The 27,009-nt window shown below is 40.6% G+C and overlaps 1 protein-coding gene across 1 annotated transcript; it reads right to left on the bottom strand.

The window, feature by feature from the left end:
* Positions 1-267: 267 nt before the first annotated feature.
* YPEL5 (yippee like 5) lies at positions 268-15,896 on the bottom strand. The gene is made up of 3 exons (XM_060117221.1): positions 15,778-15,896; positions 3,613-3,777; positions 268-2,179 (listed from the first exon to the last, which is right to left on the bottom strand). Exons 2-3 carry the CDS (start codon positions 3,751-3,753, stop codon positions 1,955-1,957), a joined length of 366 nt encoding a protein of 121 aa, XP_059973204.1. The 5' UTR covers positions 3,754-3,777; positions 15,778-15,896; the 3' UTR covers positions 268-1,954.
* Between the last annotated feature and the right edge of the window lie 11,113 nt (positions 15,897-27,009).

Raw genomic sequence — 27,009 nt, 5'->3', positions numbered from 1 at the left:
GTGCTATGACATTTTATTTGTTCATATATACTGAATCATAGGTGTCAGTGTCTGAGGCAAGAGTCATCTCAGAGAAGTTAATATTTGTAAATTCAGTATCTCCAAGTGGAAATTAGGTAGAGTTACCTAAACCAGAATGTCACTTTATCACTGCCAACTGAAAAAGCTATAGCTACTCAAAGGTAAGATGTATGTGTTCATAGATAAAAACTAAGATGATTACTAGACAAGGATCAGTGGAAAATAAGTAGCAGTTTTGCACCAATGCAAGACAAAATATACTTTATTGTGACAGCAAATGCACATAGTGCTATAGGTAAGGCATGCTACTAGGAATCTGCATATAATCAAAGGCTGGTATGGAAATGAATGGGAATCAGTGTTGTGTCTCAATGCTTGAAGATTTAGTCCATGGTGAAGGAAAGAGAAGAATTTGTGTCCACATATCTCAAATCCAATATTATACACCTACCAAATCAGAGGCCTATGCCTCTAACCAAGAGCCCAAAGGCAAATAAGAGAAACTTAATCCTAACTGCACTCAGAAATCACTTCTAATATCAATAACAGAAAGATATTGCTAATTAATTTGAGGCAAATTTCATCTCTAGACAAAGACCTAGAAATTGAGCAAACATCCATTCATTCAAGTATTTAGCCAATTTTAACGCCATTTATTCCAGAAACAAATACTAGAATATCTAGAAATAGTTTGGATAGAGAAACACTTACATTTTAATACTTCATAATGTTGTAAATTTTGGGCTAAAATAACCCCCTGAGTCAAATTTGATCCCTTTCTATTTGAAGGGGCCAAGTAGAGTTTCAATTTCAACAGCTAAACTTCTGAGGGAAGATCTGAGAAAATAATGCTAGAAGATCTAGTCCTTTGATGTAACTATCAGGCTCCACAGACTTGTCAAAATCAATGCAAAACTGAGGATAGGCTGAAACACTTTGCAAAAAGGTAGTTTTAGATAGGCTGCTTCACTTCCCTCCCTTTAAAACAGATGCAGATGAAATGCTTTCTGCATGAATGCACACTGACATTCTGTTCAACTGTTTTCTAAATGCAATACTGTGGATTTAAACAGTATGCTTTAATTTAAACAAAGTAGAATCTTATACACAATTTAGCTTAAGAGATGAAAAGAAACACTACTATGAAAATTACTTATCAAATACTCTGCTCTTTTAAAAGGTGATTTTAAAAGCAACACAGGACCAAAAACATCCAACTATTACTTTATTTATATTACTATGCTTAAGTTACATGGAAAAGACAACCAAGCAGTTCTGCCCCGTATCAGGAAAAGTTTCCAATCAACACCAATTATGTGGTGACAAGTAACTAGGAATGGTGACATCTTTGGGTCAAGACTGACAAGGAAGAATGGGCTCTGATGCTACGGTTCATCTCCAACAAGAATATGGCACAATGGCCAGCACAAGCCATACTAACACTGAACCTTTAGCGCTGGTCACAAATTCGGATCTCTTCTCTGAAGCTAGCAAATCAAGTGAAATAACTGGGTTTAAAAAAAAGTTTTAAAATGAAGCCCAAATAAATTTAAGAACCATGCTCTTGACACATTTTCCTTTCAAAATTTACATAAAACACTTTTTCACTCTAATGGCCCAGATATTTTTCCTCACATAGCCCACCATGTAGCTGCAGATAGACTATTCTGCCTCAAGATGTAAACATAGGGGGAAAAAAATTAACGGCATCCGCATAATATTCTCTCTACACACTGCTGTTGGATGGAAATAGAAAATTAAAAAAAAAAAAAAAAAAAGAAAGAAGGAAAGAAAGGTTCCATCATAGATTCTCACAACCTCTTGTTCCACAGTTCATGAATCCGACTCTGATGCTAAGGTGACAGTGTATGTAAGTAGATTTTTGTTTTCAGTGAAGAAGACCTGGGAAAAAGATGGATTTATCTCTTTTTCTTCAAGAGTTATCAGATGGTACGTGCTCCTCAAAGCCCTCACTTTCTCGAACTAGCGCACGTTCTAGGATCACACGGCCTTCCTTATAACGCTGGCTGTCTTCAGTGGCAAACTCATAGATCCATCCCAGTTTGCTATTGCAGTTTTTGCAGCTCACATCTCGAACCATGTGGCGGCCAGTGAGCATGACCCGGTCTTGAACTTCACTGTACTGCAGGTTAACTACCTAAGAAACATGTGAAAACAAAATTGCAAAGCCATGTAAGTTATCTGCCAAAAATGGTACACAATATTTTTGTTGGTGCAAGAACAGCAACTTCAGAAAAGCGAATAGCAGTTGTTACTTTAGTCAAACCTGCAATACACTTCCCAAGAGCTATTTTTACAAACGGCTGGGATAGGTAAGCATCTGTACTCAACTGGACATCTAATGTAATCATGCATTATTGTATTAGTCTAAGTCACACTATTATACACGTTAGTTACACTTCTGTGTTATAGTGAAGAGTCCTTAACTTGGAGTCATAAAACGTAGGTCTGGGTCCAACTGTTATAATTCACCACTCAATGAGTACAACTAAGGCTACCAATGCAAAAGAACCTAGTACGCAACAGGTACTCCATAAAAAGAAATTTGGCAGATTTGTTTCTGAAATTACATTTTATCTACAAAGAGACTGGGGTAGATTGCAATACATAGTTTTCAAGTGGGTTCAGAGAATCTGTGAAGAATTTCCAATGATTCTTAACACCCAATAATCTACGCTTTACTTTTCTGTAAAGAGCCAGATAGTAAATATTTTTGGCTTTGAGGGCTATATAGTCTTTGTTATAGTTATTTAGCTCTGCTGTTGTAGCACAAAAGCAACCATAGATAATAAATAGAAGAATAAATACGGTTGTGCTTCATTAAACTTTACTTACAAAAACAGGCAGCTGGCCTGCCATGGTGTGCCAACCCCTGCTCTATACTGAAATAAAGACCAAGGGGTATATACGCTATCAATTCTTTGAGAGAAAAAACTTGTTTCTAAGTGGAACAGAGGAGTGTTCACTGGAGAGGTTTAAGTTGAACTTCTAAGAACAGGACCTTGGACTAGTTCTGTTCCTTAGCGTAAAGTATTGGGAAATTCAAGTTTGCTGGTACACATTAGATTCCAGGAGGCAGAATCCCATCAACCCATTTCAAAGCCAGCCAGAAATTAGAGAAGGAGGCAGACTATACATTAATGTTTAAGTCAGGAAGTGCTCTTCCTGTTAGCAAACCTCTTAGCCAAATCATAATCAGAAGGATGACTGGTAGGCATAAATTAAAGCAAGGGAAGTTGGTTAGATGATCCTTATTCACTTGCACTGTCAAACTATGACAGTTTAATGCAGCTACCTCCCTATAAGGATAAATCAGTGATATGGGGGTGTCTTGGCCCCTTCAATAGTCTGTGAAGTAACTACCAAATTCTTACACTGAATTTCTGAAGCAACGGAGACCACCCTTCTTATTATAATACAATCTTTAAACTCTCAACAATCAGTTCTGTAGAGCACAGCTCTCATTCTGACTCTTCCTGGCATCTCCATGCTCTGAGGGGTATTCTGGTACTGCTATCAAATATATCCACTGAACCCACTTAGGAAATGAAACTGGTTTTCCCCACCAACCTTGTTAAAAAGAAATGCTCTGCCAGTGGCGCCTGTGAATCGAGTGGAGATGAGTTCTGAGCGGTTGGTCAGGATCGTATCGCAGTTTGCACAGGAAAACAGACGGGTACCACCAATATGATCAAGGAAAATCCTGCCCATTTTTATAGCTGAAGTTCTAAAAACCTAGGAGCAAATGGAGAAGGACAAGAAACACATTATGATTTTTTGAAAAAATTTGCTAGTATCTACTTGGTGGTGTCATAGAGAACCATTTATATACACATATGTGATCTCTTTATAGTACTAAATACGTGAAATAACTGACTCTGAACAAAAGGATACAAAGTTCACACACTGAGGAAACAAATAGTCATATCCAAACTAAGAACATTTTAGAAGCAATAAGTCAAGGAAGTAAACATGCTTAGGAAGGCCAAAGAATGGTATCACTTCTCTTTTGATCGGTATGAAAAAAAACAGGAAGACAGTGGAATATCAAACTGAATGATGAGAAGCACAAGCAGAGAGTCGTGAGAAAAGAGGTTTAGCACAGGGTTAAGTATACATTCTGAGTATGTGTAATTTGAGAAAAGACTTGTGGGACGAGAGTGGGATGATCAGATAAAAGTAGAAAAAGGGGCGATCAGAAAACAAGAAGAGGGTAGTCTGGTTCGAGAGCATGGGGGGCCTGGCTCTCTGGTCATCAGGTGCGTCAACAACCACGAAGGGGTGATGGCACTGACAGTAGTTAAGTTTGAATCTGTGGAGCACTGTACTAGGATGCTTTACTTATTTCAAAATCATCACGACAACTCTGTGAAGTTATCGCCCCCATTTCAAAGATTACCCAAGGTTACTAACTGGTCAAAGGTTACACAGCTTTCAAGTCTAGAAAATTGTGACCGGAATACGGCTCACCCAAGTCAAAGCCAAAATTTTTCCATTACTCTAACACAAGAAGAGGACACACAAGATGGTCTAGGCTGGTGTAAGGCTAGGAAAACAAGAACAGAGAAGAAGGGAAAGATGAGCTGTCGTTATATAGCTTACTATTTTTAAGAAATCCTTCCAATTCAACAAATCACAGAAGTTCTGAAACACTGCAAAAAAATCTCTGAATCCAACTTCTGAAACAGGGATAACCACACTCCAGTATTTTAAAACTTAGGAGAGTTAATATATGCAACTCCTTAAATTCACTGCAATTAATCCCCTAAAACAGTATTTTTAAGATCTAGACATAGTCAAGAATACACTATAGCTTTTCATTTTAAAAAGCATTTATTCCTGCATGTAGTGATCAGCTCCTATGTTTTAAATATTTAACATTATATGTCTTTAAAATGGCACGCAGAACTAACACAGCTACCACTATGGAAAAGAAAAATCTAGAAGCCATGTGTAATCCACTGTCGTCTTAAACTTGGGGAAATTCCGTTACAAATTAAAAAGAAAATTCCATTCCTTCTAACATCTATCAACTTCCTCAGCCATTAGGCAGTTCTAATGTCATCAGAAATGTCATTGTCACAAAGATAATTATGACTCCCATTACACACTATGATATGGAAGTTCAATAAAGAATGAAAAACAGGGCTTCCCTGGTGGCGCAGTGGTTGAGAGTCCGCCTGCCGATGCAGGGGACGCAGGTTCGTGCCCCGGTCTGGGAAGACCCCACATGCCGCGGAGCGGCTAGGCCTGTGAGCCATGGCCGCTGAGCCTGCACGTCCGGAGCCTGTGCTCCGCAACGGGAGAGGCCACAACAGTGAGAGGCCTGTGTACCGCAAAAAAAAAAAAAAAAAAAAAAAAAAAAAAAGAATGAAAAACAAATAGTGACTATAATTACAATTTATAGCTTGTAAAAGGAAAGCCAGTGCACTAACAAAAGTGTCAATGAGTAAACCCTGTGTAAAAACACAAGACTTAAGAAATGGCATTTAGCTGATTATATTTCTGCAAAATGACAACAGAAGGTAAGACTTGCTGCCTATTGTTTCAGTCTCTAGAACAGCATTACTTTTCCCAGATGCCTAAGAACACATTATTTGTTATGCAGAGGTCAAAGGTTGCAAATCAGAGGCCTGCTGGCTAAATTCATTTGGTGGCAGAGCGATACAGCAGTGAACAAAACAACCCTTCCCTCACAAAACATTAGTGGACATGTTTAATCTGGCCCACAGTTTTTTACTTTTAATAAAAAACCTCTGAGAATCATTTAAAGTTTGAGAGATTTCATTAAGAGCCTGTATTGGGCCTTTTTTTAAAAAAAAAGCAAAAAAAAAAAAAAAACAATGGGGAGAGCTGGCAACACAGGGAATATATTCTCATAGGGCAACGACTGGCTAGAGCTGAGTGGTGGCCGTGACTCCCCCAGCTAGGCCATTTCATTTGCTTTGTGTCCATTCTGTGCCACAAAAGTACTTCACCTGTTAAGACATTTGAGTTTATGACTCTTGATATAAATTAAGCATTCAACGACCCTGTGAGTAGTTGATTTTGGTCATGCTTCTTAATACCGGTCAATTACAGAAAGGATCAACATCAGGGTTTTATAGTCTCACCTCTGAAGACACAGTCCTCAGAATCTATATTTCTCTGAAAATTAGTATTTGTGCAGTAATTTAGCCTCCAGCTTGGGCTTCTGGGAACTGTTACTTTCAAGCCAATTTTCCTTCAAACTTTTAAATACAATATTCATCTTGTAAGTTATTTCAACCATAATGCAAGAATAACTAGATACTTTTGAATTGACTGTGACATATACAATACTATTGAGAAAAATGTTCAGAACTTCAAAATGAACTCTCCCTATACCTTCCACGTACATCTCAATCTTTGGTTCAGTATTACAACATAGCTGTGGCCATCTGCTTGCTACTGGATACAGGCAAACTATTTCTAAATGGGGTAAATAGATTTAACATGCCTTCTCTTCCCTGCTTCAAATTCAGACTATTTTTAACTTTTACCCAGCTATTTTTTTACCAGATTCAGTTACATGACTCATTACCAAGACTAAAAATATCTGTACAGAATCACTATTCCCAATTGCAGTTGCCATTTGGAGAGTTCTATATATGTATATAAAACTGTAAAATGTAGTTCTTATTTGCCAAAAGAGATAAGCTAGAATGCCATGGAATCTAGCAGAAGCAAGCAAAACACCACTTGCTGTTGAAGGTCTCTGGGACGTAGAAAAACCTCTGCAGGCCACTGGGTCCCAGGTGTTAGGCTTTAGCTTCGCTGAGCTAGGAGTGCTCACTTCCCCTGTGCACACTCGGGAGGACTGACGTCAAGCAGACTGCCACTTCATTACAGAAGGGGGAAGGTCATTAAAAAGCTAAAACATAACACCTGAATCAGGTTTCTCTGGACCTGGACAATATATTGAACTCTGCCTTAGACTTAATAATTTAGTGTCTACACTGTATATGGGACACTGCATTTGGTACTTTACATATCACATTTAATCTTGACAATTTCTAAAGTAGATATGTATTATCCTAATTTTGTAGAGGAAGAAATAAAGACTGTGACTTTATGAAATCAGCCAAACTGGGATCTGAACTAAATTCTGCTCCAGTTCTTTTCACCCCACTAACTCTCTAGTGATCAGAAGAAACAGCCAGATTCAGTCTTTCTCCCTCAGATTTATCATGCACCCCTCCCGTCTCCATGCTGAACCTCCTATATTCCCTAACTTTGTTGATGGCAACTCCAATCACTCTCCTAAACTAGAAACCTTGGCAACTTCTTTAAGAAACTGCAAAATTGACAATACCTCCTCAATCACTTTTTGAGGTCTTTACTCCCCCTCCCTCATCAATGTCTTAGCTCAAATTCTCATCACTTCTAGATAAACCTCTTGTGGTCAGGGAGTGTGCATTAGTAAATGCAACATACATTCACAGGTGCCACTTCATTTATGCTAAATTAGATAGTGCTACAAAAGGTACTTCAGCCTTACTTACTTACAAAAGACATGGACTTCAGCCACCCCTTTCTAAGAGCTTGAAAGTAGACCACTCCTCTACCTTTGAAACTTTTTATCTGACAGGATAGAATATAGCTGATTCTTCAAAAACAATCTTCTTAAAGGAATAATTTATGTAACATAAAATTTGGCCATTGTAAGTGTACAAATGAATGACTTTTAGTAAATTTACAGCTGTGCTACCATCACCACAAACCCTTTAGCTTTAGAATACTTCCATCACCTCCCCCAAATCCCCACAAACCCTTCTTCAGTCAATCTCCAGCCACAGGCAACCAATGATCTACCTTCTGTTTTTACATCTAAATTATTTCCCAGGTATGCTAATCACCTTGCTTGAATTTAGAAGAGTACCAAATATCTTCAGTCACATATCTCTAAAATATCTTAAGAATGAATTGCTTTCACAGATGACTAATGTTCTCTGTATTGATTCTGGGGGCACTTACTGTGTCCCTAAGTAATAAAATGTGTTATGGTATCAGTGTTGAAGTTCAAGTTTATAACCAAAATTAGCACCAAACTCATCATTAATTAAAGCTTTAAGACGCTCTCTTCCTTTTTAGCATTTCAAGCAAAAAAGAATCTAATAATCTTAATTTTTATAAGTGCCATTCCCCAAATAATTTAATAAATAAGGTCTCTTGGGTACTAGATTTTCTTTGCTCTGTTATTAAAACCCTTAAAAGGTGGAAGTAAGAAAATTATCAAATTTGAGTGTTTAACTGGAAGCCTAACATCAGTTCATTTGAAATTACTGGAAACAGTGAGGTGTCAGGTTGAAAATATAAGTGAAATTCACACATGATATGTTGATATTTTAGTAATTGATTTCAATTTCCTCCCTCTTCAATAAATAGCATTTAGCTACCTAGAATTTTCAATTTCTATTTTAATAGGAGACTCCAGTGAAGCAATACATTAAGACCATTTACTTTTTACAGATTTTTTTTTAATTTATAGGATTTATAGAATCTAAGAGAAAAAACGGTTTTTCTCTTTCAGAAATCCACGAAAGATAGTCTCCAGGAATGTATTATTTTAAAAATTAAGACATTATGGACTATATAATTTCCTAGTTTGAGTCCAGGTCAATAAAACAATTTTCTAAAAAAAGGTTTTGGGCTTCCCTGGTGGCACAGTGGTTGAGAGTCCGCCTGCCGATTCAGGGGACGCGGGTTCGTGCCCCGGTCCGGGAGGATCCCACGTGCCGCGGAGCGGCTGGGCCCGTGAGCCATGCCCGCTGGGCCTGCGCGTCCGGAGCCTGCCTGTGCTCTGCAATGGGAGAGGCCACAGTGGTGAGAGGCCCGCGTATCGGGGGAAAAAAAAAAAAAAAAAAGGTTTTTTGAGATTTAGTATTTTAGAGCAGTTTTAGGTTCACAGCAAAATAAGGCAGATTTTCCACATGCTCCCTGCCCCCACAAATGCATACCCTCCCTCATTATCAACATCCTTCACCAGAGTGGTACATTTGTGACAACTGATGAACCTATGACACATCATAACCACCCAAGGTCCATAGTTTATTAGGGCTCACCCTCAGTGTTGTACATCTTATGGGTTTAAACCAATGTATAATGGCATGTATCCATCATTATGTTATCACTGCTTTAAAAATTCTCTGGGCTCTATTCATCCCTCCCTCCCCCACCAACCCCTGATCTTCTTACTCTCTCCATAGTTCTTCCTTTTCCAGAATGTCATACTGTTGGAATCATACAGTATATAGCCTTTTCAGATTGGCTTCTTTTTCTTACTAATATGTATTTGAGGTTCCTCCAAGTCTTTCCATGGCTTGATGGCTCATTTCTTTTCAATGTTGAATACTATTCAACTGTCTGGATGTACCAGTGTATTTAACCATTCACCTACTGAAGGACACTGTGGTTGCTTCAAAGTTTTGACAATTATGACTAAAGCTGCTATAAATATCCCCATGCAGGTTTTTGTGTGGACCTAAGTTTTCCATTGGGTAAACGCCGAAGAGTGTCACTGCTGGATTATATGGTATGTTTCGTTTTTTAAAAAACCACCATACTGTCTTCCAAAGTGGCTGTACCATTTTGCATTCCCACTAGGAATGAATGAGCTCTACAACCTCACCAGCATTTGGTGGTGTCAGTATTCTGGATTTTGGCCATTCTAATAGGTGTGTAGTGGCATCTCACTGTTTTAATTTACATTTCCCTGATGACATATGATGTGGAGCATCTTTTCATGTGCTACTTGCCATCTGTGTATCTTCTTTGGTGAAGCATCTGTTAAGGTCCTTGGCCCAGTTTTTTTTTTTTTTTTTTCCCTGTATGCGGGCCTCTCACTGTTGTGGCCTCTCCCGTTGCAGAGCACAGGCTCCGGACATGCAGGCTCAGCGGCCATGGCTCATGGGACCAGCCGCTCCGCGGCATGTGGGATCTTCCTGGACAGGGGCATGAACCCATGTCCCCTGCATCGGCAGGCAGACTCTCAACCACTGCACCACCAGGGAAGCCCTTGGCCCAGTTTTTAATTGGGTTGTTTTGTTATTGTTGAGTTTAAGAGTCCTTTGTATATTTTGGGTAACAGTCCTTTATCAGATATGTCTTCTGCAAATTTCTTTCAGTCTGTGGCTTGTCTTTTCATTCTCTTAACATTGTCTTTCACAGAGCAGACTTTTTCATATTAATGAAGTCCAGCTTATCAATTATGTATTTTCATGGGTCATGCCTTTGGTGTTGTATTTAAAAAGTCATTGCCATACTCAAGGTCATCTAGATTTTCTCCTATATTATCTTCTAAGAGTACTATAGTTTTGCATTTTACATTTAGGTCTGTGATCCACTTTTAATTTTTGTGAGTGGGGGTGTAAGGTCTAGATTCATTTTTTGCATGTGAATGTCCAGTTGTTCCAGCACATTTAAGATTATCTTTGCTCCACTGTACTGCCTTTGGTCCTCTGTTAAAGATCAGTTGACCACATTTATGTGGACCTATTTCTGGGCTCTCTATTCTATTCCACTGATCTATTTGTCTATTCTTTCACCAATACCATACTGTCTTGATTACTGTAGATATATATTAAGTCTTGAAGTTGGGTAGTGTCAGTTTTCTGACTTTATTCTCCTCTTTCAATACTGTGTTGGCTATTCTGGGTCTTTTGTCTCTTTATAGAAACTTTAAAAACAATTTGTTAATATTCACAAAATAACTTGTTCGAATTTCGACTGAGACTGCATTGAATCTACAGAGCAAGTTGAGAAGAACTGGCATCTTGACAACATTGAGTCTTCCTATCCATGAACACGGAATCTCTCTCCATTCATTTGGTTCTTGTTGATTTCATTCATCAGAGTTTTGTGTTTTTCCTCATATAGATTGTATACACATTGTTAGATATGTACCTAAGTATTTCTTTGGGGGGGGGCGGGCGTGCTAATGTAAATGGTACTGTGTTAATTTCAAATTCCACTTGTTCACCACTGGTACTGATTTATACACACCACACACACATACACACTAACAAATATCCTGTTCATTAGTCTGGTTCATTGCTGAATATATTCTTTAAAAGCAGGGGTCAGCAAACGAAGACCTACGGACAAAATTCAGCTCACCACCTATTTTCGTATGACCCACAAGCTAAGAATGCTTTTTACACTTTAAAATGGTTGGGAAAAAAACACTGAAAGAATATTTGTGACATGAAAATTACATGAAATTCAAATTTCAGTGACCATAAATAAAGTTTTATTGGGACAGAGCCATACCCATTTGTTTATACTTAGCTGCTCTCTTACTACAATGGCAGAATTTGAGTATTTGCTACTTAAACCTTATGGGCTGCAAAGTTCACAATATTCACTATCTGGCCCTTGACAGAAGGTGTGCTGACCCTTGCTGAAAAAACTGTTTGGAGAGCAGAAGAGTTTTTCATTTAGAAAGCAGTCTTTCTCAGAAAAAAAGGAAACTTGACTGGCATTCAGGTTTAAGGATCAACAGGAGTATCCAACAAAATCAATTTAATCCCACTCCCCTTTTCTTCATGGATTTTCTAACTAAAGTCCTTAACTTTCTGTAGTAAATTCAGCATGTTGAAGATCAACAATACAAAGATTATAAAAATAGATAGTATACCCAGCTGCTGCCTCCTTCTCTCTCCACCCCTAGGATTTAAACAATGTAGCCCAAATACTTGAACTCGGTGTTCAAATCTCAGCTCTGCCGCTTAAAAGCTGCATAAACTTTGGGTAAGGTATCCTCACCTCAGTTTCTTCATCTATAAAACGGTGACAGCAGTACCCATCTCTGAGTTGTGGAAATTAAATGGCGATAATACATTTTGAGAACAGTGCCTGGCACACAATAAATGCTAAATAAAGATAAATCTAGTAAAATTAGATTATCTTCTTCAACATTCTCCACCTGAACTTCCCCCTCCAATTACAGATGAAGAAAGCAAAGCTCAGAAAGGATATGAAACAAACAATAATAATTAACTGGCTTCATTTCCTGTTAATCACTGCAAAGCTAAGTGACCAGGTGATAGAAATTACATGCAGGAGGAAAGTTAGAAACCCTGTGAAGCACCTCAAATTCTCAGTATCATAATTCTAGGTCTTAAAATAGGCACTTGCCCTCCCTGTAACTAATAATCCAGTTCGGACTCAACCCTGGCAATTAGAATTCACAGAAGGAGGAATCACACTTCCCAGCCCTAAAAATACCAGGGAGGCATCTCTAAGAACCCTCTGGTGGGAAAACACCCAGTCCACAGATAAGACTTTTCCTTTGTAAAAGAATTATTTCCTCAGGGCACTTCCGCAGACCACAAAACACACACTCCACCCAACTCTATCTATCATTGGACAGGTAAGAGGGGCTTTTCCACTGCACTAGGAGGTGGTGGGCAAATGCAAGACACAAAAACTCTCTCCTGCAGGGAACTGACTGTGCAGGAGCCTAGTGCAGAAAGGGTTAAAGGAATCTGCCCTTCCAGGAAAGGCTGTGTTTTGCAATGGTTTGGCTAAAATGGAAACATGCGGGAGCAAGCTTGTATATCTGGTTTTCAGTCTCTTCCCTCTCCAAAAAGGGAAGGAACAAAACTCTAAGGACTTTCAACAGTGCTGGGTTGATTACTATAATTAACATCTAACGCTACTGTTATCTCATCAACTATTTCATACCAATTTGTGATGAAGTTCTATTGAAAACCTACAAGAGAAAATGATAAATTGAATTTGATCCATAAAACCAATTTTCCAATTTTTTTTTTTTTACAAGATGTTCACCAAGCCAAGGTTTCAGTGACACAAGAAAGCTATGCTTTCCTCTTGCTCTCTTGCAATACCTGACCAGTTTACTTTGCTGTTTCAAATGATATTCTGGTTGTGGAATCAGGTCTTCATTTGACAGTAGGTTTTATATTTTTGTTCTTGCCCTGCAAATAATGCCTTTGCTGTTGTTAAACGTTTTCCAAGTTCACTATGTTTCTATAATTCTTATTGTTCAGTCATCTCTAGAAAATAAGACTAGTCATGTAACTCAGTGAGTCAGCTAAACAATCTGAGTTGGTCATCTCCCCAAAACAGCTTTTGGCAAGACAAATTCAAGATCTCTCATTTGCTGTGATGCAATGCCATGAGTCAAAAAAGCCTCTAATTGGATGGACTGGAGTACAATTTAACTCTCTGGTTTCCTGATTCAGGTGTCAAGTAGCAAGTTTCATGTCACAGCTAAGGTTCAGTTCCTACACCACCAAGACATTACTACACAGGATTATCAGAGAAACTGATATTGGTTTATATAGCCATTTAGGCACTATGAAACCTAAAGTGATAATCTGGACAGGATTATACTTAGTAGGACTATCTTCACATCTTGATATTTAGGATTAGCTTTATGTCTCATGGACTGTTTTTTTGGAGGGTAGCAGCTAATTTAATCTCGTTTTTAGACTTAATTTTGGCCTTATTTCCCTTCCTTTTTTATTTTCTAAACTTTTTTCTTTCCTACCACTTAAATAGAGCAAAAGAAAAGGCAACTAAGTCTAGGGAAAGGTCCTCAATGATCCAGCCGATCCAGCCAGATTATTTTAGAAGCAGCAACATGTATTTTACATGTCGTTAAAATCCAATTTAGTGTCCCTGTATAGAGTTAAATAACTTACTTAAGCACATTTCATCAACACCCTCTCCTATAGATAAGATGGCTGCCAGAAATAAACTTAAAAAAGAAAAAAAAAAGCCAAACAGTAAGCCTGTATTGGGCACTGAGCTGGGTGAGAATGTGATAAAGGCAGACATTGGTCCTTTCCAAGGAGCATGACATTTTACCTGGTATTCCAGTACAAAGCCAGAAAGATAATGGCATATGTGGAAAATACTTTGTGTGCCAAATTCCACAAGCTCTACCTTCTCACTATCTATAAAGGCTCTGGGCCTCTTTTTTTTCCTCCTAGGCCTCTGTTTGCCCAATAGCATCCCAAAGCCTCTTCATTTTCTAGGTCTAATTAATATCAATCCACTCGGACGCTTCACTCTTACTTCTCACTGCCCCATTTTTGAACTCCTACAACATCATTTCATAACTTACTAATATTTAACTGCGTGCTGTTACCCAATTTCATTTGCCTATGCCTTTTTACTAAAAACTGTGCGTTTCTAGAGAAAAGATCTTAAAATCTTTGCAATTTCCTTCTTACCTAACATAGCGCGAGTATGCAATAAACTTTTAGGGGAAGATTCCACCAAGACACTTCACATCTGGCACAAATATGTACCCTGGACACACTTCATGCATTTTGGTTCGTCTTTTGTTGGAACACAGCTGCAACACTGCATTCGCGACTGTGCAAGACTAGCTAATACCCTATTACCCCCAGTTACTTCAGCAAGTCTAATTTCCCCAAAACACAAGGTTAGCCTGAGGTTACTTCTGGTTTTCCATCTGTCAAGGAGATCTGAAATAAAAATCCTCAGATTACCAACAGGGCTCTGTAAACAGAAAAAATTTAAAAATAAATGAGCTGTACACCTTCCCAGACTCTCCGCGCAAGAGGAGATTAATCGGTGTCGGGATTAAACAGATCTGTGTAGTATTCCAATTTTCCAACTCCCACTGTCCGGAATACTCATTGTCCTACCTACGAGTGCAGAATAAAGCGGTGGCCAGGACGCGCATACGCCCCACCGACAAGGAAATCAAGGATGCTGTTCGCCGTGGGGCAGCAGGCGGCCGCGCGACCCCCCGCGCCGGTGACCACCGCCGCAGCAGCCCACGCCCCGCAGCCCCGGCTGGCCCCAGCTGATTGCGGGCACGTGACGCCGCGGGCCAATCGGGAGGGGCCGGGGCCCGAGCGCGGCGCGGCCGGGCCTCCTCAGGCACAACAAACACGGGCCGGAAACAGCTGAGCGGGCGGCCCCGTGGCCTCGGCCGCCCGACGGCCGCCCAGCAGTTGCGCCACGCCCTCCGTCAAGCGTACCCCTCCCTCGGCCCGGGGGTCTCCTGGGGTGCAGGAGGGCAGGGTGGCGGGCATCCAGCCTTTGGGGGGCAGCAAACAAAAGCCAACGCCGACCCCCGCCCATGGCCACTGCCAGCCGAAAAGGGATGTGGCCCTTTTGAAGGACAGGCCACGCCGTGGCGTTATTAACGCCGCACATCTCGGAGCGGAGTTCGGACTTCACCTCGGTGCCGTGGGCGCAGGCCCCGGCGGAGACCGCGGCGGCGCGGAGTCCGGGGCGCGCCCCCGACACTGCGGCGGGGACGCGGCCCATGGGGGCGGGGCAGCCCAGGCGACGGGGTCGCCGGCCAAACTGCCCGCGGAGGGGCGCCGGAAGCCCCGGCCGCGACGTGCAGGGCCTTCCAGGCTGCGCCGGGGCGGGAGGGCGCGGGCGCCGAGATGGAGGTCGCGTCTGTTGCGGTTGCGCCGGTTGCCCCGGTTGCGCGGCGGGGGCGGGCTGACGGCAGCCGCCGCGCCTGGGCCTCACAAAGAGGAAACAGGCCAGCTCGTCAGCCCGCAGCCCCGGCACCGGAGCCCGCCCAGAGGGGCGGGGGTCGGCCGCGCTGGGACCCCGGAGGGAGCGCGGGGAGGAAAAGGCACTTCCTGCCTGGGCCCCCCGACCCAGGCCGATCCCGAGTGTTTCGAAGCCGCTGACCCGGAGGGGCGCCTCAGCCCCCCTGGGGCCCCGAATCCAGCCCCCGACCGCCGCACTCACCCCGAGCGGCTGTAAGATCCACGGCCGCCAGCGGCTCTTTGGTCCTCAGCTGAAATGAAGCCCCCTCAGCCAGCGGAGTCTCCAGGTTTAGTCAGGCCCTGGCCTTGGCCCCGCCTCTCCCTGGTTGGGCCTCAGCGTCAATCACCCCTCGTAGCCCCGCCCTTCGAACAGTCGGCTCTTCTGGTTGGCCCAGAACGCTCATCATTTCTAGACCCCGCCCTCTCCCCGGCACCCTGCCCTTTCCGCTGGGCCCCGCCCCTTCTCTGGCTCACCCTCCCCCACTCCCGCTCCCCTTTGCGTCGCGGCCCACCCCTCCCAGAAGCCGCAGACCCAGGGCAATCTCCCTCCAGCTCGCCCCGCCCCTGACCCAACGCCCGGGACTCGGAAAGCCAATCAAAGAGGCTAACTCTGCCCCCTCTCCAGACGCAGCCAATGTGGAGAGACCTGAGATCCACCCCCTTCCCAGCTGAGAGCACACAACACAGCGTCCACGTGAGTCAGCTTCTTAAAGGAGACTGCCCGGCCTTTCTAATTGTTGCAGCTGAGAGACAATGCGCGTCATCAGCGTCGCCAGGTGCTGGCTAGGGCCTAGTTTCCTGAGGCCCAGTGATGACAACAATAGACAGTTTTTCTGGGCAAAGCACGTGCCTGGATAGTTTCAATGCACCGTGTAATTAATTTCTTTGAGATTGTTTACTCTTGCCCCTCCTTACGGTAGGCCAACTTTTATTTACAAACCCCAAACCCTTTGAGTCTGGGCATATGGGAACAACTAAAGAAAGGATTTTTCAGGTGTGGCCGAACTTTATTTACAACTGCCTGAGTTCTTTCTTGGTAGTGGAAGTGTTTATCAAAAAGATGAGAAAATTCAGAGCCTTCTACATGAAGATTTTTTTGCCTCAAGAGAGTCTGAGATTTGTTTGTTGAAAAGGGTAGCTATTCCCTTAATCCTCATCAACGCTTAAAATGGAAGATTTTGCGTCTCATTAAATTAGAATTTCCCAGGTAATTACATTAATGGTCTTTGGATTAATGGATAAAGTAGAAATGTTTGACGATAAAGTAGAAATGTTTGACGATGCCTCTTTCTCAGGTAAAAAATAAAGACTAACATTTGAGACTAACCTGCAAGGTGCTTAAAGCTGTCTTTAGTGGGATAGAGGTTTCAGAGCAAATCGTAGCATTTGACTCCTCACCAACCCCAAACTCACCAGTATTTTCATTCAGGGCAGATAAAAACCTGGATTATCTTTTGATAAGTGAGTTTTCCAAGAGATGAGGAAATATTAAACTTCTTAAAAGTTTTTTTTTCTCATTATTCATTTGTTTTTACTTAGTTTTAATTACAAAATCAACACATGTTCATTGTAGGAAGGTCATACAGTCTCATTTCATAACAGACTGTCCTCTGCTTACAGCTTCATGTGTTTTTTCCTATTCTTCCTGAAAAGAATGTGCATCTCTTATTCCTCAATTTGCTTTTTTCACTCAATATGTTATGGCCATCCTTCCATGTCAAATATATCTTTTATCTACAAATTTACCTTTGTCTCCATAGTTTTTTATAGTAGGACTTCATCTTTTATTAAACATTACTTTTTCTACTAACAGACATGAGGTTGCCTTCAATCTTTTGCTATTAAAAATATATTTTTAGAAACTTGTATTCGTTGATAAAATATTGGTCAAATATTTCTGAATATAATCGTTTGAAAAGGGCGTACAATGCCTAAACCCCAAGGAATGAGTTTTTCTCAAAGTGAACACTTTAAGTACCAGCAAAAAACAATGGGAAAGATACTTATTCATTTAACAAATACATATAAAGCGCTTACTGTTCCAAGTGCTTTAAAATTATTAACTCACTTTTCATAATAACCCAATGAGGTAAGTACTGCTATCATTCCCATTTTACAGCTCAATAAACAGAGGCATATTGATTAACTAACTTGTCCAAGATCACCCAATAGAGGTATTGAATACAACATTTGTAAACTTGTAAAAGAATGATTAAAACCATATTTTAGAAAGATAAATCTAGGTGTTGGTGTTGTGCAGAGTTAGGATCCACATATGAGGAAAGGTGGGCAGATAGGAATGGAATGGAAGGGGTAGATTTAACATTAACAAGAATGGCTATACAGAACTTACTGATTGTATGTAGGTGGACTAAGAAGAGAGAATTTTCAAAGATAAACCAGAGGTTTTATCCTAGGTGATTGGTAGGGTGACGACTTCCTATTGCTAGGTATAGGGTGGTTGAGAAAGTTGATTTGGGGTGAAAGCTGATGGGTCTGGGCTGATGGTGGCATGCCCATTAGAAATAAAGAATTTACTGTTGAAGATAATATAACAAATACGGAAGAGAAATAAAAAGAAAGTTTGAGAGATTTGATACTGTATCTTGTTTGATTTGTGTTGTACCTATTAATTTAATTTGGAATAAATTTGTACTTTATAATATTGAGACTTTCCCACCAAGAAGATGGTATGTTTCTCCATTTATTCAAGTGTTCTTTTATGTCTTCCAGTGAAATGTCATGATATATCTGTCGTCCTTTAGGTTGTTCCTATCTTCTTAGAGTTATATTTAGGTATTGTATATTTTCTGGGGATATTATGGTCTGAGTTATGCCCCCCTGATTCGTATGTTGCAGTCCTAAGCCCTAGTACCTCAGAATGTGACTGTATATTGAGATAAGGCTTTTAAAGAGGTGATTAAATTGAAATGAGATTCTTAGGGTTGGGCCCTAGAACAATCTGACTGGTATCCTTGTAAAAAGAGGAGATTGGGATATACAAGGGATGTGTGTGCACAGAGAGAAGATGGCCACCTGCAAACCAAGGAGAGAGGCCTCGCTAGAAACCAAACCTGCTGACTCCTTGATCTTGGAATTCCAGCCTCCAGAACTGTGAGATGAATTTCTGTTACTTAAGCCACCCAGTCTGTGGTATTTCATTGTGGCAGCCCTAGCAAACGAATACAGGGGGTTACTGTGAATAGAAACTTCTCCTATCATATAACTCTAACTGGTTGTTTGTTATTTTGTAGGAAAGATAACGATTTTATAGTTTACTTTCCTGAATTTTCTGGATAGAAAATTCCTCTGCCTGCAAATGATCATAATTTTGCCTATGTCTTTCTAGTCATTTTGCCTTTTATTTCTGTTTAAATATCCTTGTACATGTATCTTTGAGTACATGCATGAATATTTCTGTCAAACAAATTCCTAGAAGTTATCGATAGTTTGTAAAGTTTCTTTTTTTAAAATGGGTATGCAATTTTATCAAATACCTTTTTAGTGTCTTTTGAGATAAATATTTCCTCCTTTATTCCCTTATGTGATGCATTATAATAACCCATCTCCAACGTTAAACCAGATTTACATTTCTTGAATAAAAGTTCCTTCATCACTTGACATATGCTAACTCTGACATTCTTCAAGTCCATAAAATAAGAAACAGGAATATACCAACATACAACAACATACCATGGTGCTTTATTCTGGTTGCTGATTATACTTTCTGGCCTAAACTTTCTGATATCCCCCCAGATGGGTGATTCAATATAACTACAAACCCTGGGTCAGGCTTTCAGAATGCCCTTCTGTTGCTGTTTCCTTGGACCCCTCCTCTGTGCTGATTTGCCTTCTCTTGCTTTAAAGGACTCTCACACTGGCACTGCTGCTTTAGAGGTAAGACCACCTTTCAAGTGTGTGCTTCATGCACAATCAGCTATGAGCCTCCCCACACTTCCTATGGCCTAGGAAACCTCCTTGCTTCCCAAGCTTGAAACATGTGGGCCTCCACCCACCTGTCTCACTCTGCAGGTACTCATGTCTCATAATTTAAAGTCAGATGAAGACTGTTGGAAATGAGCTACTTCAAAGTTTCTCTACTTGATGTTTTTTCCTACATCACCTATTTTCTTGGTACTTTCTCCTGTGTTGGATGAAAAACCACCTTTCTTCTTTTCCAGAGTCTGATGGACACCTATACTTGGATAAAACTCTGAATCTTGAAGCTCAGTTTGTCCTAAACAGAACCCACATTTCCTCTCTCAACAGCAGAGACAAACAACAATTTCCTTAGGCCTAGATTGTCACTCCCTTCTCGTGTCTGTTAATGGACCACAATCCCCCAATCCCCCACAACTTTGTCAATTGCTGCAAGTATTCTTTGGACTCTACATACAGGTGACCTGTCCTGACACCTAACACTATAGTTTAGACCCATGTAACTTCTTACAGTAACCCCTTTATATTTTCCCTTGCTTTATATTGACGTGACATGCATTTTGCCGCCCACCCCCCACCCCCATCCTGCTTCCTGCAAAGTGGTTGTTGCCTGGACCACAAGGACCAGGATTCCATCCTAGGGAAAGGAACCTGGATCCTGAATGCTGTGTAGAGTAGAGCTGACATACTAGCCTGGGATGGTTTTCACTTTAACCTAAACTTATGAGAACTCTGGGTAATTTAAACAAAATAGCTCCTTTGGGAAGAAACAGATATATGTAAATACAATTTCAGATTAGTAGTTAACATAAAAAATATAACTTATTCTGAGTTACAGTCCTGCCACTTTACTAAAAGCTGTCTCAAATGTCACTGATCATAAAATTCTTCTTTTTTGTATTTGAAATCATCAGCCAAACATCCATTCTTCAGAATTTTTATTCTTTTGGCTTTGGCAGTAAAGTAGTCACCTATGGTAGACAGAATAATGACACCTTTTGCCCCACAGAGTTATCTGTGTTCTAATGTGTGGAACCTGTGTATGTTACCTTATATAGCAAAAGGGATGTTGCAGATGGGATTAAGCTAAGGATCTTAAAACGGAGAGACTATTCTGGATTTTTCAGGTGGGCCCAATATAATGACAAGGGTCTTTATAAAAGGGAGATAGGATGGCCAACAATCATATGAAAAGATGCTCAATATCACTAATCATTAGATAAATGTAAATCAAAACCACAATGAGATATCACTTCATACCCATCAGGATTGCTACTCCTAAAAAAACAAAAACCAAACAAAACAGAAAACAAAAAGTGTTGGCAAGAATTTGGAGAAATTGGAAGCCTGGTGCTCTGTTTTGGGGAATATAAAATGGTACAGCTTCTATGGAAAACAGTATGGAGTTTCCTCAAAAAGTAAAAAATAGAATTACCATATGATCCAACAATTCCACTTCTGGGTATATACCTCAAAGAACTGAAAGTACGGTCTTGAAGAGATGTTTGTATACCCATGTTCATAGCAGCATTATTTACAATAGCCAACAGGTGGAAGTAACATGAGTGTCCAACAATTTAATGTTTAAACAAAATGTGTCTACCCATACAGTGGAAATAATTTAGTTTTAAAAAGGAAAGAAATTCTGACACATGTTATGACATGGATGAACCTTCAAGACATTACGCTAAGTGAAATAAACCAGACACAGAAGGACAAACATTGTATGATTCCATTTATATGAGGTATCTAGTGTAGTCGATTCATAGAAACAGAAAGTAGCATTGTGGTTGCCAGAGGTTAGGGGGAAGAGGATATGAGAAGTTGTTTAAGGAGTGTAGAGTTTCAGTTCTACAGGTTGAAAAAGTTCTGGAAATTGGTTGCACAACAATGTGAATGAATTTAATAATACTGAACTGTACCTTTAAAAATGGTTAAGATGATAAATGTTATGTGCATTTTACCACCATTAAAAAAATAAACTAGGTTTTCTAACAACAAAGAAAGGAAGAAGGGAAGGAAGGAAGGAAGGGAAAGAAAAGAAAGAAAACAAAGGAAAGAAAGAAAAGGGAGGTAGGAGAGAGTCAGAGAAGTAGATGTAAAGATGGAAGCAGAGATGGGAGTGATGTTGGGCCATGAGCCAGGAATGCAGGAAGCCTCTAGAAACAAGCAAAGGCAAGGAAACAGATTCTCCCCTAGAGCCTCCCAAAGGACCACCACTCTGCTGATACCTTGATTTTAGCCACATAAGACCCATTTTGGACTTGTGTCTTTCAGAATATAAGATGATACATTTGTGTTGTTTTAAGCCACTAGGTTTGTGATAATTTGTTACATTAGCAATAGGAAACTAATACTTCACCTGTTTCCTAAAGTTGTATTTTATACTGAGTTTCCTTATGAATTACTTGGTGCTATTTATAATTAGTTTTAATTTTGTTACTGCACATAACTATATTCCTTCTAATGAATATTATTTCCATAAGTCTGACCTAGCAAATGTTGAAGTGGTCAGGGAGCAGAACCTCAGTCAATAAACCTCCAACCCTTACTAGCATCAGGTTGTGTCAACCAAGAGGATATTGTAATATCCTCCTCTAAATTTATTTTAAAACCAACAACAAAAGCATTAGTAAAATTTCCACAGACTTTCCCAACAATAAAAATGTTTACATCTCAAAATCTGAGTCTTGAGGTAAGGATAGATAAATGTCCCAAGTCGGTGGTGGCAGGGGAAGGGGCTGGGGAATTGGAGAGCAGACAGGATAAATGGTGGTGAGGAACACAGGCTTTAGAGTTATTTAGCTCGAGTTCAAATACCAGCACTGCCACTTTCTACCTGTCTGACCATAGGCAAGAGCTTCAATTTAATTACTGAAAATAGTGATAATTTTAGAGTTACTGTGAGCATTAAATAATGCATCTGTTGTCAAATGCTTAGCCAGTGTCCCTGGTACCTATTAAGTACTCAGTAAAAGTTGCTGTTGTGTTAGTTCTTGTTAGTATTTCCATGACTCTTGATTATGAAGCTGAGTCCAGAGTGAGAAGGTTTTGCTGTTTTCCCTGTACTGTCCACATTATAAAGTCACCTTGCATATTGCTAGGCAAATACCTGATAGTTCTGTCCCATGGTTCAACCCTGATTCAAAGAGTACTTGAAATACTGCCAATAGCCTGACACGGAGGTAAGAAATGAGCCATTCAGGGACTTCCGTGGTGGCACAGTAGTTAAGAATCCAGCTGCCAATGCAGGGGACACGGGTTCGTGCCCTGGTTTGGGAAGATCCCACATGCCATGAAGCAGCTAAGCCTGTGTGCCACAACTACTGAGCCTGTGCTCTAGAGCCCATGAGCCACAACTACTGAGCCTGCGTGCCACCACTACTAAAGCCCATGCACCTAGAACCCGTGCTCCACAACAAGAGAAGCCACTGCAATGAGAAGCCTGCACACTGCAATGAAGAGTACCCCCGACTCGCCACGGCTAGAGAGAGCCCGTGCGCAGCAACGACGACCCAACGCAGCCAAAAAATAAATTAAAAAGAAAAGAAAGAAATGAGCCATTCAGCTTTTTGCAAAACCTGTCTGCACACAAAAAGTCAACTGCACAGGTCTCCTGGCTCTAAGCTAGAATTCCATCATTGAGATAACACACACTCTTACTGACCACCATTACCAGTGGTAGTCATTTAGGAGGACATACTTTGACCATAAACATTTAAAACACCACCAAGCACCAAGCAGATCTATATGAACTGATATATCATGATATCCAAAATACATTATTAAGTGAAAGATGTAAGCTATAGGATTGATTAAATGCATAGTCTGATCCAATTTTTTACAAAGATACCATTATATGTATTTATATACATACAGACAAAATTCTGAAATATTCACTTTCTACACTGTCCTAGTTTTCATAAACATATTTTAAATGTGTATGTTTAACTTTAGCAACCAGAAAACTGATAAATTTTATTGCCACAAACACTTTTAAGTTTAGTGTGCCCTCAACTTTTATTGAGGAATGATACAAAAAAATGATCATGTGAAGAATTTGCATCTTCTGCAAAACTGCCTGTATCAGTGCATACCAGTAATCCAGCAATCCAGCCTGAAGTAACTAAGCATAAGAAGGAAATGTATTGGCACACATCACCGAAGGACAGGAAGGGTGGTCTGATCTGGCCCGAGAGAACTTAGATGTGGCCAAGAATGGCTGATTCTGTCTCCACTTCTGTTTCTCCTTGCACTTCCCTGCCATGGCCTCATGCAGCTCCATGCTTACATTATCACGGCTTCCTGACAAGAGAGGAAAGTCTTTTCCCTGCAATCTCCAGTTAGGAAAGTTCTAGAGAAGGATTTTGATTGGCCTGGCTGGATCAGGGACCAGTCACCATGGCCAGATGTGTGAGGTCTTGTGATTGGCATCCCCTATACCTCCCCAGTTCCATGGGGTTGGAGTTGGGGAAATGGCTGCTGTAGTACATAACAAAGCTCCATAGACTAGATGGCTTATAAACAACAGATATTTGTTCCTCACAGTCCTGGAAGCTGCAAGTCCCATGCCAGGGTGCCAGCATGGTCGAGGTTCTGGTGACAGCCCTCTTCCAGGCTGCAGACTGCCAACATCTTGTATCCTCACACAGCGGAAAGAGAGTGAGTTAGCTCTCTGGCCTCTTCTTTTAAGGACAGTAATCCCATTCATAAGGGCCCACCTTCATGACCTAATTACCACCCAAAGGCCTCATATCCAAATACCATCACATTAAGGGTTAGGGCTTCAACATACGAATTTTGATAGGAGAACACAAGCATTCAGCCCATAACAATGGCATTTCCCAAAAGAAGGGCGGTCCTGTTCCAGGCAGATGGAGCCATATATCTTCATTGCTGAAGACATTGCCAGGATGCATTCTAGCATCTGTTGTAAAAGTTCCTTGGTGATCAATTTGCCCTTAAACTAAGGCTCAGAGACAGGAAGCGTCAGCATGCTTGGGGAAGATGGGAGACTGAGGGACTCTGTTTAACAGAATAACGTCTGTAATGAGCAATAGCCAGGGACAAGGTTAGAAACCGAGGCTGACAATAGATGGTAAAGAGACCATAAGGGCTAGTCTAAGAAATTTGGCTGGACCAATACATTTCTTTTAGAGTATAATTACAGGTAAGTTTGTTTTTAATCCCAAAGTCTTTAAGGTCTTGAGAGCCTCAATTTTAAAAGTTTCAAAACCTAGGTTTTTAGGAACAGAGCCTCACTATTGGAAAGGGAATGCTTATATGCATATTTAAAAATGAGTCTGTTAGACATATATTGGTGACAGGACTGATGAATTTAGGTGTTCTATCAAGAAATATGTATTAGTTAGGGTTCTCCAGAGAAACAGAACGAATATAATATAGATAGATAGATAGATAGATAGATAGATAGATAGATTTATTATAAGGTATTGGCTCACAGAATTATGGAGGCTGAGAAGTACCACATTTGCCATCTGCAAGCTAGAGATCCAGGAAATCCAGTGGTGTAGTTCAAAGTCCTGAAAGCCAGATTGCTGATGGTACAGATTCCAGTCTGAGTCTGAAGCCCTGAGAACCAGCAGTGCCAAGGGCAGAAGATTATTGATGTCCCAGCTCAAAGGTTGAATCCTTCCTCTGCCTTTTTGTTTTATTCAGGCCCTCGGTGAATTGGATGAGGCCCACCCACATTGGGAAGGACCATCTGCTTTACTCAGTCTATGGATTCAAATGCTAATCTCTTCCAGAAACACCTTCTCAGACACATCCAGAAATAATGTTTAACCAGATATCTGGGCATCCCATGATCTAGGCAAGTTGACACGTAAATTAACTATCACAATACCTTTACATCCTTACTATAATTCTGAATTTTAACCAGTGCCAGCTGAATAAGCTTTGATCTGAAAAGATTTCATCCCATGGAGTTCATAGAAATCCCTTTGTTTTGACAAAGGTTGTAATTATATCAGTAATCTTGGAGGTGGCTTATGGCTAGCAAACTTTCGACTACTGCAGATGTGTTCCCTGGCTCCAAAATGGACTTTGGAGAATGGGCAAACTGATCACTTCTTGGAAAAAGAAAAGGAAAGAAAAGAGAGGCACACAGAGAGATAAAGGATTCAAAGATACAAATATAATGACCACACAGTAGATAGAAACATAAATCATTGCTTGTTTATCAGATTATAAGTAGCCTTGTCTTTCCCCAATGCCATGGCCATTGTGTTCCTGGGAAACTGTAACAGGGAAGAACTAAATCGGACTCCACCTTGGATCTGTTTCTTTGACTTTAACCTTCGCTTTTCGTTGCTTTTGTTATTCTAATCATACATAATGGGCTGCCTCAGGTAACCCTGCCCCTCTGGTGTTCAGCTCACTGGGAGACAATCTGACCCCGTCCACCTGCGAATGGCTGCAAGAAGGAAGAAACTAACACATCCCCTCACAGAGACTGCTCATTCCAGATGTTTTGCAAGAATCATGGCCCTTTTACTTCCTCACCGCCTCTCCCTCTCTGATTCTATAAAGGATACGGGCATCCAGAGCCCGATAAGATGGTTTTTCAGAGACACTAGTCTCCATCTTCTTGGTCTGCCGGCTTTCTGAATAAAGTCTTCCTTGCCTCAACCCTCGTCTCTGATTCATTGGCCTGTCGTGTGGCGAGCAGTACGGGCTTGGACTTGGTAACAAAACCTCATGTCGTTTAACCTGTACCAGGCAAATAGGGTTAACTGTACCCACTGTGACAGCTGTTTCAATAGCACAGTTTAGCTCAGTAGGAATTCTGCAGAAAGACTTCAAGCAGGGCTGAGCTTTGTCTTTCGTGGATGTGCCATCTGAATTTCAAGAAGAACACACCATGAATAATAACCAGTGCCTTGTGGTGATGGTACATGGCAGTAAAATACACTGCCATGTTCCATCCCCAGATGGTGAGTTTTTAATTTTCTCCGAGCAGCACTATGTCATTGTGGTTTTTTTCCCTTAGAAATCATTGGGAAGTATTACAGTTTTCCTTTTTTTCTAAATCCAGTTTTTGAATGACATATGTAGAATGCAGATTAGGTCATATGTAGTATTCTGTGTGACACATGAAGAAGTTGAAAAGGGTGACAACTTTAATAACGAGTGAGAAAGCTCAGCTAAGGGGAAGGAGATGGTAAGAGAGATTTTTATAATTTATGAAGATGTGAAGACATTTTTCTAAACCAAAAGAAGTATCAGGAAGTATTTAGTTAGCTCTGTTCTTCATGAAGTAATACTTTATATGGTCCCAAATAAGTCACAGTAATAATAACAATGATAGTATATTTAAATAGTTTTTACTATGTGCTACTCAGTATTCTAAATATTTTACCCATATTTTAATTTATCTAATAAAATAATGCTATGGGATGGCTAATATTGTTATCCTCATCTTATAAAAATATAACAATACTGAGGCATAGAAAGGTTAACCTATCTGCCCAAA

Source organism: Mesoplodon densirostris, chromosome 14 (genome assembly GCF_025265405.1).
Source record: "Mesoplodon densirostris isolate mMesDen1 chromosome 14, mMesDen1 primary haplotype, whole genome shotgun sequence".
Lineage (NCBI taxonomy): Eukaryota > Metazoa > Chordata > Mammalia > Artiodactyla > Ziphiidae > Mesoplodon > Mesoplodon densirostris.
Note: the sequence above shows the minus strand (reverse complement) of the source record. Positions and strands in the feature narration are given on the sequence as shown.

Excerpts from the sequence above, each read along its gene's own strand:
- YPEL5 (XM_060117221.1), bottom strand. The coding sequence starts at position 3,753 with ATGGGCAGGATTTTCCTTGATCATATTGGTGGTACCCGTCTGTTTTCC. Across the intron at positions 2,180-3,612 it reads GAGCATTTCTTTTTAACAAG|GTAGTTAACCTGCAGTACAG; the intron begins GTTGGTGGGGAA and ends CATGTTTCTTAG.